Genomic DNA, 14193 nt, shown 5'->3' with positions numbered 1-14193 from the left:
TCCAGTATTTGGGTTACTTATCAGGAATACTGTAATAAATAACTTATAACCAGTATAGGTTATTCCACGCGGACAGCGACAAACAGTTACAACCTGATACCATATTACAAATTAAATGTTAGCAAAGAAGTTGACGTGCAATACATGAAGTTGCACCATCAGTGTCTCACCATCAACCAAATGTTCACTTTCATCCACCATGTTTCTGTTTAAATTACTTCAGCAACCTGGTAAGTTGGATGGAGTTTTATTTCCTACTGATATTCACTCTGATTGATGGCGTACTACACGGGCACCACTCCAAACCCATCAGTGAGACTGGCCATCAGGACCCCACCCCTGCTGCTGACAAAAGTCCTAGCAGAAACACTGAATCTGTGAAACTGTGCAAAGTACCGAAGCACAGCCTACTCGCGATTATACTGCGTCTCAATAACTGATTATTCAATTTGGATCAATGAGGCATAACATGAGACAAGACAATCATTGTGTTGGACTTTTGTCACTCAAGACGTTGGACACATGACATTCAAATGTCAATAACATTAAAACAATTTTCCTTCCCAAGGTAGTTGCTTGTATATTGAATGAAGGATACCCAGGTAGAAAAATACAGCCTGCCTATACTTATGCCACATGCTGAGAGTCTGGCCCATATACAGCACGATTGTTAGATGCTACTTCCACATCTGGCCAAATTCTGGCGCACACACAGAAAATCTTCCAGCCTGTTAGCCAACCCCCCCCCCCCCCCCCTCTCATTTGAGCCTCCCATCACTCTAATGACTGGAAGAGAAGCTGCCTCTTTTAGGCCAGCTGTCACGTGTATGTGTGTGTGTTTGTACGCCTACATGCGGGTGTCGATGCCTGTATGTAACCAGAGCACTGGGTCTTTTAGAGGGCAGTAGGGGGTTGCCCAGGGTCAAAGGTCACCAGGACAGGTGCAGGTCTTTTGACGAAGCTCTTAATGTAATGAAGTGGGTGTGAACCATTTGTGCGTGTTTAGGATCAGTGTTAACTCACCATTTAGAGTGATGAACCAAAGAATAACAGCAAACTGAGCACAGCAGCTATAACTTTAGACTGAAGATTAAAGCTGCAATTATCAATATTCTTGTACAAACAATGCATCAAATGGCGGTGTGTAATGTAACAAGTGGTGCTTGTAGTGAAAAACCTACAGAGAATTATCACCTGACTGCAAATTGTTTTTTCCATTTTAACATTTTTTAGCTCGTTGTTTTGATTTGCAGCCCACAACTTTACTGTTTTGGTTCAACAAACTTCAAATTAACACCTGAATATGCAGAGGAATTGATAAAAGATTCGCCAAAACAACTTTATCAGATTATGTCAATATTGTGTTTATAGCTCATTTCCATGCTCCAAAATGGGCAACAACAAACGGATGCAGGATTAATTCATTACATACTTGGTGAATTGGCTGTTCTTTCTGTGCGGTGATACTGTTCAGTTTAGATTTGAAATATGTGAAATTTGATGATTGTATTATTTTGAAGTTGGTGTAATGCTGGTTAATGATGAAAATCATTGTCTACATTTTTTTTACAATCAAAAATAAAGGGAATTAAAAAGAAAGAGCAACATCTTAGACAGGGGAGGAAACCTGATCTCCAATTTACAAGGAACACCCTGACTCACCATTACAAAAAAACAAAACAATATATTGTCACTTTGCCAGTTAGGAGCAGACTGTCCAATCCGAGGGATGAACACAGGGAAGTGGTCACAATCCCAGAATAGAGAGAGATGACTCAGCATGAGAGCACTGCTGTCTTACTTCTGACCACATTAACCCCCTCGGCCGAGCTGTGTGCGAGGCCTCTGTTTCTACACTTCAAAACCACAGCCTCTGGCTGTTAGCTGTGTAACACACTCTAAGCAGAGTTAAAACACTTGTAGGACAATCAGCTCAGGGAAGGAATAAGCTTCAATGCTCGAAACTATAAATATTGAAATCTCTTGGGTTCAATATATCAGGAAAACATTTAGATGGAAGGATAATTCAAGTTAAAACAAGAGCTGATGCAATTCATATTTTGCAATTATTAAGTTATTTAAAGGATAAAGATGTCAGATGGAAGAGACACAGTGAGACAATCACACTTTTTTTTTTTTTTAAAAAAACAGACTTTTGGAAGAGAGAACCAAAGCAAACAGTTCAATGATTATGCAAACTTTAAGACTGAAAGTTAATTCTTGACCTTGAAAAGAGCAGTTGACTAAAACAAAAGTAATCTTAGCTAAGGCCCATTTTTGTCAGTTGCTGTTTCCGAGGTCTCAAAATTTGCATAATCATTCTACTGTTTGCTTATGTTTTTTTTTTATGCTTTCAATCTCAACTTCCAATGCAACAAAGTCGTTATCTGCTGAGGACGAATGTGTGATAAAGTAGCTGTAGACCAGCTACTTAATGGAGCTTGTGGTTGGCTGTTTTTTGTCAATTACCCAAGATCTCTGCTGTAAACATCTATCACAGTTTATAGACCCACTTCCTGGTTTAACCCACCGACCCTTCTTACCATAGTTGTACATGCACAGTTTTTCTGGATTGCCCGCATGATGAGGGACTATTAACATTTTGGATGTGCACACTTGCTGGCTTGTTTATAACCTGTCTGATCCACTGACCGTTCATTTTTTGCTCAATTGCACACTTCATTGTAACAATGTTACTAGGTTTGCAGATCTAATTATTACAATGTTTATCACAGACACCGTGAAACAGGGAAACTACACTATGACATTACGATCCAAGTTTTACTGAACCAGAATTATTCTTTAGATATAAACTGAACTCACACTGTCCTTGACTAACACTTTGTTTCTACTTCTTTTACTCCAATGAAAGTTACCTCCATTCTAGGTTTAGACAAAAAGAAGAGTTTGTAATCCAACTTTAAAACATGGTTCCCAGATGGAGTTCGTGGAGAGAAGATTGAGAAAGATTTACCTTCAAGATTCCCGTGTGTGCTTTCATACCAAACTTATTTCTACGTCCTTACTAGAAAGAAAGCAGCAGCACAACTTTAAATAAATACCATGTAGACTGTCTGCTCTGGGCTGTCAAAGTATTGGAACAGATTGTCATAAAACACTTTTTTCCCAGTGGTCTCACTAGTTAGCAGGGAGTATCTGCTTCAGGTCTTCTCATCTCAACTTGAGTTTCTCATGGTATTAATAGTATGATTGCATGCAGAGTGTGTGCCACATCCTTGATCAACAGGGGAAGAGAAGGAAGTACATCCAGGGAGAGCGTGCATACATTTTTTTCCACCACAATAACCTTACTTTGTCATTCAGCAGCAGAGGTTGTCACACTTATTATTTCCAAAACTTTATAACTAGTATTTCCTGTTTCCCTTTTTCATTGCCAAGGGATAAACCTCATGCCATGTAAAGACTCTGAGCCGAGATAAAGTCCTGAATATTGATCCAGAGATGTTGGACGCTCCATCGTTCCGACTGAATCACAGAGAAGTCGGCTTCATGCCGGCTCCAAGGCCCAACATGCCTGTGTGCGAGCAGCCGCAAGAATCCAGGGCTCAATATCCAATCTCAGAGTTTCCACTCCAGCACCCTCTCATCTTGTAAACATCCTCATGTTTTTATACTCAGGACCCATTCCGTGGGTCCATATTTGATCTCTTAATACCATCGAAACCGTCATGGAGGAAGCATCCAGCAGCATACACCCTTTTTTTTTTCCACCCCCTATCTTATCATGTTGTGGAGTCATGGTTTCCAGCACGAGAAGACAGTTTGAAACCTTAAATCCTTCTCTAATAGTAGCAATTTAGGCTTCTAATCTGTTCTTAGAGAAAGACCAGGCTTACACCATTACAGGAAGCAGAGGAGATGGATAAAAAAGATAGGGATTTTTGAGGATGGCAGTTTGGATGTAATTGAGCCACTGGGGAATAGCTAATAAGAGCTCTGACTATGAAGCAAGGCGCCTAATAAGCAGCGAGCCTGACAGAGCTTTGTAGAAGACAATAAGTGACTTTCTGCCCATGTGCCCATCTTTTTCTTTCTGCCTTTCTCACAGCGCCTTTATCCTTCTTGTGTAAATGTATCACTTTCCTTCCACCTCTCCGACTCCACTATCTGTTAGCTGTTGTGTCTAAAACTGGAAATCTGGAGCGCTTCTTCATTTTTATCCTTATCCATTGATAACTTGCTGTTTCAATTTACAAACCCCACATACTTAATAGCCTCACTTTCCACCTATTGCTTCCTTATTTCTATCTAAATTAACATACAATGTTAATATAAATGCTATAATTTCTTCCCTTTGTCCTCCTCCCCTCTCCCTCCTCTCACATGTGTCACCACGTAGCACAAAGGAGACAAGTGATGATATCTTCTCCTTTATTGAGGTCAATAACACCATAATTGCAGGCTTTGTAAATGCCTCGCAGCCTCATTATCCTCTATGGCAAGATGTTATTGATGTTTCTGCCGCTCTTCTACCATTTTCCTCTTAGCAAGTCAGTCAGAGCATTTTACCGCTGCCCCCTGCCTAGATCTGAAGAGCTGTGTTTAAGTGAAGCCTTGACAACAGTATTTTCTGCGCTCTATCAAGCACTTATGCGTGTTATGTTGTATTACAGCTGTGGAAGAGCTGACTAGACGTTGTATGAGATCATTATCAAACAGTAGGGTGGGGCTGGTGGGCAATCATGGACAGAAAGAGCAGGTGTGGGTTACTGGAAGCTGAGTGGGATTGATTTAACAGGTGACGTTTGGCCAGACACAAACAGCCACATATTGACTCATTATGCTCGGTTTAACTTCTAAGCTACACCACAGGTGCTGGTAAAAGACAATAATCCACAGTAGGAAGAAAATAATCAATTTTAGAAGCTCTGAACAAATTGCTTTCCCAGTTAACCCGCCGTACTTAGTGACCTAAATATTTAGCAATTAGTTAGCTTTGAATGGCAAGATGATATGTGGAGCATATTTTTTTCCCCTTGCGTTATTTACGCAAATCTTACTGCTGGACTGACAGTGAACTATACAGATGTCAACATTTTCTGTAGCTGGCTAGCAATATGCTATCTTTTTACATTTAGGAAGTAGCTTCATAAAATCCCAAGATTAGAGCAAATTTTTCACTCAAGTGACTAACCCTTCATTTGCCAATAAAACATTCTCATATTTTGGTCTAAAAATCTTCAATAAGGCAACAAAACAACAAAATGTGTCCTAGGATATAATTATTCTCCAAGTTATATGTTGCCCAGTGAGAGAGATCATCCTAGAACTTGCAACAGAGGCTTTGTGGCGCCCTAGTGGTTGGTTAAGACATGCTTCATTTCCTGTAATCGCAATGTTTGATGATTCTCATCTCCTCTCTACTTTCCACCTTTGAATGAAAGGCAAATTGAATTACTAAAAAGGTACGGCATTCATTTCTTCACTCATTTCTTCATTCATTCATTCATTCAACAATGCCACACCAGACCATTTGGATATCTGAGCACTGCTTCAGTGTGTCCACTGGCAACACCAGACTGCCACAGAGGGCCGGGGGTCTGTCTATCTTCCTACCCTTGCCCACGTTTGACCTCACACTCTGGACGGGGGCTAGCTGGGACTGACTCGCCGTCCCCCTAGCGCCTGGTCTGTCTCGTCCACACCCTCCGTGTCAAACGGCATATACATCCTGACAGAACTAACAGCTCCCATTGTATCACCTCTCCCCACAGGTGTCCGGTCACATTAAGTCAGAGGGAACAGAATTGTTGTGACACCTGCAAGTGTTTGTACTCGCTGCGGAGCAATCACACCTGCTGGTGAAATTCCAGCATCATACTAGACTAAAGCACGACAACAGCAGCTAAATTAATATCATACTTCCGGTGTGAACATACAATCTTTCAACAAAGTTTGGTATCAAACATGCTTGCCTTTGGCCTTCTATAATGAATATTAGTTAAGACGGGACCTCACTGAAAAACTTGGCAAAGATTTCCTTGAAAAAATGTCTCAGATAAAGACGAGTGACAAGTCTTGCATCCCGATCTCAATGAGGGTAACAAATATAAGGCAAAGGCAAGATGGGTTTGTTTATTTTCTGGATATTGTATCTGGATGCAGATCACATTCTTATACCAGGTATAATGGGGTGCAGGTTGTAGGTGCACTCGCATGTTAAATCTATTGCCAAGCAATGGATTAAAACCACTCTCTCTAATGTAAAAAAGCTTGTAAAGATGCATGAGAAAATGGCACAACACTACATAGAAGTAGAGTTTGTATTTGCAGATTCAGGTTTTTCCCTTACCGTGTAATTATTTAAATATATATTTTCCCTTAGTCTTTCAATTGTGGAAATAGTAGAAAACACCAAATTGCTTTTCTATTTAACAATGTGTATTTTTTCCTCTTACTCATCCTCACCCCTCCAGCTGCCTTTCTCCCTGCTACATGTCATTTTGAACTCTGCTCAAATGACTAAACCTCCACATCCCTGTCACCTTCACACTTTCTGAGCAAACTCTCGACCCATCCATCCATACATCAACGCTACCCTTGCTGGAGGTCACCATGCGCAAGTCAAAAATGACAACTTGTAATTTTTACTTTGTTGGGACGCTAGAGGGCTACGTTTGTAGCTTTAGACAGAACTAAGCTAGCTATTTCCCCGTGTTTCCAGTCTTTATATTAAGCTAAGCTAGGCTAATTGTCTGGCTGTAACTTCATTTAGCGTACAGATATAAGAGCAGTATTAATGTTCTCATGTAACTCAAGCTATTCTTGGGCAGCATTTATTTTGTCAGATGGATATAGTCTGTTGACATAAAAAGTTTGAGTGAATATTTTTAACAATACTATTTTGTTTTATTCTGTTCATGACAGCTGCACCTTATTGTTATTGCTTGATGAGACATTTTTGGTGTATTCAGCAGGTTATAAAAAAAGTCTTCATGAGCCCTAATGGTGGCAATATTTTCTCAACCCACAGACAAATATTTGCACATGAACTTAAAAGAAAAGATGACAGCCACAAAAACATTGTGTGACAACTGGCAAGATGAGAAACAGGGTTTGATTTTCAGATCTCAGTCTCAAACAACCTCCTGAATCTATTCTAATTGCTCTTCTGTATCTTGTGATCTTGTGTTTTACAGTGTTGTGTCGTATTACTTTACTATTGATTAGTTTGGTAGAGCCCTTTCTCTGAAACGCCCTGTCAGACATATGCACTTGTGATAAAGGCTTATAAATAAATAAAACTCAAAACAAGGAAGGAGAGCCTTAAAACTACACTCCCTATGCTTTTTATTATTGTATACAGATGTGCTTCCTGTACTAGACACGGCTCTCATCCAAACAGCTGTTTCCTATTCCCAAGGTTGCCCTGGCAACGCTGTAATGGAAAATTCTTGGGAATTTCCATGTGGCAAAGGATTATGTGGAAGTAGTACAACACCCGGGTTGATTCTTTACTCCCCGACCTTCTTTTCACACATGCTTCACGTTTTGCCGAAAAGGAACTTGGGATGAGAAAGTTAAACCAGACACTAAAGAAACCCCCAGAGGCCACACATAAGCAAAGGGGTCCACAAAATGTCAGTGGAGAGGCCAGGGGGAGATTTATGGGAAGCCCCCAGCCACTCTACAGCCCTCTGTCTTGTATCTTTAGCTACATCTGAGTCAGGACACTCAACGCCCCTTCCCCACGGACAAAGGCTTGTCTAAATATAGCCAGAGTAACAACGGAGGAAAAGGGGATTGAGTAGGAGAGAAAATTAGTGAGAAAAAGAGGGAAAGGTTTGAGAAAAAGTGCGAGAGAGGGAAAGAAAATGATGTGAGAGCAGAGAGCAAACATTATCCATGGGCACAGATCTTGCACTTTTGCGTGTGTGTGTGTGTGTGTGTGTGTGTGTGTGTGTGTGTGTGTATGTGTAACAGATACAACCCACCAGCTGCTTGACTCTAGGCAAGAGCATGCTTCCTGAAATATACCTGCTAGCACCAACCCCCCTGTGGCGAAGAGTTGCAAATCTCAGCCAAGGAAACCTTAGACAGCCCTGAGCTGATCATTTCCATCTGCTCATTACATTTGATTCATCCTCTTCGAACCTCCCTGGATTTTCATTGTCATAGTACAAGATAGATCTTTGGCACTGGAATAAAAATTTAAGGGAAATCCAAGTTATGAACTAAAAAAACAAAACAAAAACAAAACAAAAAAAAAAACAAAAACAAAACTTTTTTCATTCCCTTGATCATATTAGATGAGACATTGTTAATCCCTCCGTCTGTCCCAAATCAAGGCACAAGAGAACAAGGCTCTGTGATTCAATCAGGAAAGAAAGCCTGGAGCTTTTTTCATTGACAAAAATAAAACTCACTTTGTAAAAATAATAACCAAAGACTAATGTGTTGGACACTGTGAGTGTGGCCAGTGTAATTTTCCAGGGAAACAGCCACATTTTCAGGTTCAAATCATCTGACATCACAATGACGTAAAGCAAATGTGGATGTAAAAGCATTTACCAAGTTTTCAGTGCTGCAAGCCAACTTTTAAATCATGACTACAGTGTTTGTGTGATCACAGCGGGGCAGATTAGAGTCATGGTTATCTTCTTCATCTCTATATTTGACAGAGTTTTTATTGTTGCAATATATTACATTTTATTACTCAAATGTGCAGTAGCAATGAGTCCAGGCATACAGGAGCCAGAGGGAGCTTGGTCATGAAATAAGATGCATGTGGGTGGCTTCAAGTGGGAACTGAGCCAGATTCATTACAGGCCACTGTCAGTGTCAGGTCACTGAGGTGAAACAAGTGTCAAGACAGGCACAAAACATCCTATGAAACAAAGTCAGGCAGAAGACCAAACTTTTTGTTAATGAAATTAAACCTGGGTCAAGTAAATTCTCAAAGGTGGATTGTAAACAGCCCAACTGTGGAGGTAGGTTTTCTCACTTGTTTTAAGAAAAAAAAAGCAATAGTCTTGGGAAATATGCCAATTCATTTTGTTGCTAAGAGTTAGAAGAGATGATGATACCACTCTCATATCTGATAAATACGGTATGAAGCTGGACTCAGCAGCTGGTTAGTTTAGCTTAGAAACAGCTAGCCTGGCCCTGTTCAAAGGCAACAAAACCAGCCTACCAGCACCTCTACAATCTTCAAGTGTAAAAATATCAGTTTGTTCCTATTATTTCGTCCACCCCATTCAAATCAATGAAGGTAGTCTAAACAATAGACACACCTCTTTCTATAATGCAACACAGTTTAACAGCACCAAAAAAACTGCACAAACTGCAGCCTCTAAAATTATCATAAAATTTCATCAACACCTCTCTGAAACAACAACAAAAACTGAACATTACAACCTTCATAAAAAGGTATAGGATTTAGTAGAGGACAGTGTTGACGACATGTACCTAACAGAGTGCATTGTGAGTATGTATCTTTATACTCTTCCTGCTCACAGCCGCCCATGTTGCTCTCTGTCCAGATGAAGTGCCTCCTCACATTATGTCCACTGATCGCCAGAGATGAGGTCGCAAACACAAGAAGCATGGCTCTTTAGCTGGTTGAGCATGAAATCTAGTTAGCTTTAAAAAAAAAAAAAAAAAAGTGGGAGTGGAAGAAACTGAGCATCCTTGTCCACAGAAACCATGGACAAAGAGGGAGGATGGAGACAATAGATATCTGTTGGTGACTCAGGTGATGACATCTTGGGTTGAATGTTTGAATTCAGCACAATGCATCAGGAAGTGCTCACACAAAGATTTGGACATGTCTCAGGATTGTGGCTCAGATGTTGTTAACAGTAAACTGTACCCATGCAGAATCCATGCAGCAGAGTTGCTATACAGTAAACATACGGGATCAACAAGGCCAAGTCTGGATTTTCTTGCCGTCTCTTTTTCTCTCCATCTCTATCTTTTCTTTTTATCTCCCCTGATCTCTCAGTGTGTTAGCTGGCGCCAGGATCTCTGGGGCATAGTCTATGACATCAGACTTTGCAATTCAGATTCTATGATGTTAATCATTTGCCTTCAGGCAACAAGGAACAGAGGAGAGGAGAGAGAGATAAAGAGACATAGGGAGCCGGACGGAAAGAAGATGGACATGGAATGAACAAGACGGAAAGGGAGAGGCACGAGAAAGAGAGTGAGAGGGGATGCAAGGGAGGGCTGAGGGAAAGAGAGGGGACATGAACATCTGAAGCAGACAGATGCTGGCATGTGAGGTTAGAGATGGAGCCCAGAGATACAGTCACACTTCAAGCCATGAGACAGGGAGGTGAGAGAAAGAGAAAGAAACTACATGGCAAAGCCAGATTACACATACTCTATGTAAATGTCTGTTTTAAATCATCCATGTTTCTGAATTTCCTCGAGCAAAACACGCTGGGTCTGTCTCTCCATCCTTGCCCTTCTAGTTTCTCTGTTTCTGTCTGACTTTCACCTTGAGGACTCGGCCTGAAGCTTGTCACTCAACATCACCATCACCACATGAGCACACCAAGACAAAGACTGGCTGCAGTTAAAAAAACGAGACGCTGTGAGTGACGGCAACATTTTTGCCCGGTTTTTGCAAAACTTTTAAATGAAGCAGCTGTGATTACAACTGATGCCTAAGAAGCAGATGTCAAAATACAGACTATGTAACATGACTGATACTGGCATCGTCTTTTCTCCTAAATTAAAAGTTTTCCAAATCCTAACGAAGAACTCCTGCCAGTCTTGTTGTGAGTTTTGTTATTGTTTTTCCTGCCAGACTGCCAGTTCCACACAGCAAGTCAACTGTCAATGAAAGTGGGTCTGCAGCTCGCCAAAGCCTGTGTGAATATCATGTACACAACCCACAGATCAATCCACTTAGTGCCCATGAAATATAGGGAGTGGGCAGGCCACTCTGCTAGTCTGACATCACTGTACTCCACCATTAGGCTGAGTGCCATCATGGCTCACCACCCCTCTGGAGGACCGTACTTGGGCTGACTTCAAAACCAAAAACGCTGTAGTCTTGCCTGCGTTGGAACCATCTGGAAAGTCTTAAACCTGTTGATTAAGTGTGAGGTGCAGCACGGAGGCTGAACAGGCTCACACACCTATGTGTTCGTTTAATTTGGGAACTGTATTCCTGTGACCGTGGGCATATCATCTGTTACATCTATTAATGCTGCCCTGCAAATATAGAGGTTGGGAGTCAAATTTAGACAGACTCCACCGAGCTAGTGTTATCTCCAGTTTATCACACTAGTTCATGGCCCAAGTCGTCACCATCCTGCAGGATCAGTGGAGTCTTCAGCTCAGACTGTAAATGGAGCCAAGACTACTGGGACTTTTGCAGTGAATAATAGAGAAAACCTGAACTTCTGGCCTGTGTGTTGGAAATAATAAGTGCAGTTAAATTTATAGGGAGATGGATTATTGCACAATATGTGACAACTGAGCACACTTCAGAGCAAACTGGCAGACAAGCACCTACTGAGAAACCATATGGTTAGCTCTGAGTTTGAGTCTTATAAAAACGCTAGTTTTTCCAAAGGAGCCTGGCTGACAAGAAGACTGTCCCACATGGTCTGCAGCAAAATGAGACACACTTGTTTGCACTCTCTCTTATTTCAAAATTTCTGACCACAGGTTCAACTTCCCCAAGTGCTACCTCTCCGGCCACATTATCAACTGCCCTGTGGTGTAAAAATAAATCAGATTCATCCACACAAATGCTCTCAAATGTGGGTCCTGTGGGTATGCTAAGGGGAAAAGTTTGGGAACCTCTGAGCCACATTCAGACCACAGTCTACCTTCCTGGTGACTGATTCATGTAACAGCAAGCCTCATGTCACAGCACTGCAAGCTGGCAACAAATGCACAGCAGCTTTAAATATCATGTTTGACCAGGTGAAGTTGTATCCAAAGTAATATGCAATCATCATTATCATCATCAATTGGCAAGGAGGAAGCACATTCTGCTGGAACCCTCATGTTCCACCAACTGCAACTCACAAAGTTAAAACGGATTGTAAATCTTATTGAATGCTACTTTTAATATATTTTTACAGCTGAGACTGTTAAAAAGTTAAATCCTGACTGTAAAAAATGACAGCAGGCTGTTATTTCTCCTACACACAGCGTATTATCCACGACTTTCAGAAGCCAACAGGCTGTTTTTGAAGCTGTACTCACATCTGTGCTGATGGGAATTGTCCGGTGGACACAGACGAAACGGTTGACAGGAGTAAAAGTAGGCAGATTGAGTAATCCATGGCTTTGTTTATTTCCCCTCGACCAGGATCCAGACAGAGAGAAGATGAACAAAAGAAAAAAAAAAAGCTCCACAATCCCACCGCGCCGTGCGTACTTCTCAGCCAAACGCCTCACACCGCCATCGGTGCGCGTTTGGAAACAAATCTCATCTGGTATGCCCCCCCCCCACCGGTCGAGTTGAGGAGTGTGCTTATTTTTGGTTCAGCGACTGTGTGTGTGTGTGTGTGTGTGTGTGTGTGTGTGTGTGTGTGTGTGTGTGTGCGCGCGCGCGTGTATATGAGTATGTGTGACTGTTGAGTGTGTACCTCAAACTGCGATAGGCTATTAGCACAGATCTATGGCGTGTGTCAAAAAATAAAAGGAGAAAAGGGGAGGGCGCCTTTAGATCTTCAGCTTGGCCGGCGGAGCGGTGCCACTCCGCACACTGCAAAAAACATCGTACCCAGCGTTTAGCAGTCAGGTTCTTTACTGTTACACACGTGGGAAAGTGAGTTGAAGTGGGTGAGATCAGCTCATATTCTGTGCGTTTGAAGTTCTTTTTTTTTTTTTTTTAAACTTTAATTAAGCATAATTTTCTAAATGGCTCTGGAGTGACCCTGATGCTGTATTCTGCCTCATTTCAATAGAGATCCAGACCAATATTTATGTGAAAATCCTCTCAAAATTGGAAAAAAATAGATCCTATAAAATACACTAAAATGACACTAGGTGAAACAATTTGAAGCGTGGATTAGTTAGTCGTATTTTTTTTTTTTTTTTTTTTTTTACAGTGTGCGTTTTTTTGTGTTTGTGTTCCTGACTCACAAATGTGTTTCCGGGCGCCCTCTCCACCCACAGCACCACACGCAGCACCACACATTACGCACGTTTTCTCTCGCCGTCGGAGTCTTATCAAGCACCGGACACTTGACACAAAAACCGCCTCGGCACCTCTCAATACCATGCAGCCACCTTCCTGTGTAGCTACTGTCTAGTTTTAATTCAGACTAATGGGCAGGTCTCTCTTTATCAACCTTATACGACCTCCAGCTGATGATCACCACAATGCAAATGACAACCAATATGAATAAGAATGCTTTGTTTTGTTTTGTTTCCTTAGAATTAATTTTATTTCTCTATAGTCAAAATCCTGCATCAACAGATTATTTCTTAGTTTGGAGCATAAATTTGCCTCCTTCACATGCATAGCTCTAATGAAACCTGCCAAAGCTGACTTTTGCTGGGCTTTGTTCTCCCTCCTCTGCATCCTTGATAAAGACGCATCACAAACCAGGTGGGACTTGTGAGTGCACATGAGGACAGGTTTATTTGTGTCTGGTCACATGTTGCTGAAAGCGTTTTCCAGGCCCTCCAAGTAACTGTTGTCCATGTCAGACTCAGTGAATCATCATGAGAAAAATTTAGGTTTTATTATGTATATCGTTATAAGCCCTCATTTAATTTTGCATCATTGCAGTGCATCCGCTTATGCAGAAATGATATAATAAATTCTGCTTGCTCCGAGGGCTGTGGCAAACTTAATATGAAGTGACATTTCCTGTGCTGGGACAATCAGCAAGGTAAATACCAGAAGAATATACTGTACTTTCTAATGAGTTTCTCTCCAAAGCCTCTTGTCAGATATAAAACTAATCCCTGCCTAATTTCCTCAGAGCTCTTCTATTATTATGGAACCCCAAAGTTATTATTTCTGAGTGAAATTTGTATCTACTTGTTTGTGTATGTCTGTAGAGGCAAGGAAGGGTCAGAGCAGACAAACAAGGCAAAGTGCTGCTCACCTGCTGTCAGATGAATCACACAAATAGATTTACTGTGCAAATAGCTGTCCATGTTCCCCTAACTCAGGTTTCACTATAACTCATACAAAAGCGGCTCCTCTGGGACCTCCTCTCGGGCAGGGCTCAGAGGTGGGTGGGGGGTGGG

The 14193-nt window shown here is 41.4% G+C and overlaps 1 protein-coding gene across 1 annotated transcript in view; it reads right to left on the bottom strand.

The window, feature by feature from the left end:
- The window catches only part of LOC111671920 (voltage-dependent calcium channel subunit alpha-2/delta-1-like), an 87706-nt gene extending 75181 nt beyond the window's left edge, over positions 1-12525 (bottom strand). The window contains exon 1 of the mRNA XM_023429167.2: positions 12190-12525. Within this exon, the coding sequence (XP_023284935.1) occupies positions 12190-12269 (80 nt within the window). The 5' untranslated portion in view covers positions 12270-12525. The remainder of the gene's footprint in view (positions 1-12189) is intronic.
- Positions 12526-14193: the final 1668 nt, after the last annotated feature.

The sequence above is a fragment of the Seriola lalandi genome, unplaced genomic scaffold (genome assembly GCF_002814215.2).
Source record: "Seriola lalandi dorsalis isolate HSWRI2012SDOR001 ecotype SW California unplaced genomic scaffold, Sedor1 jcf7180002054889, whole genome shotgun sequence".
Taxonomy (NCBI): domain Eukaryota; kingdom Metazoa; phylum Chordata; class Actinopteri; order Carangiformes; family Carangidae; genus Seriola; species Seriola lalandi.
Note: the sequence above shows the minus strand (reverse complement) of the source record. Positions and strands in the feature narration are given on the sequence as shown.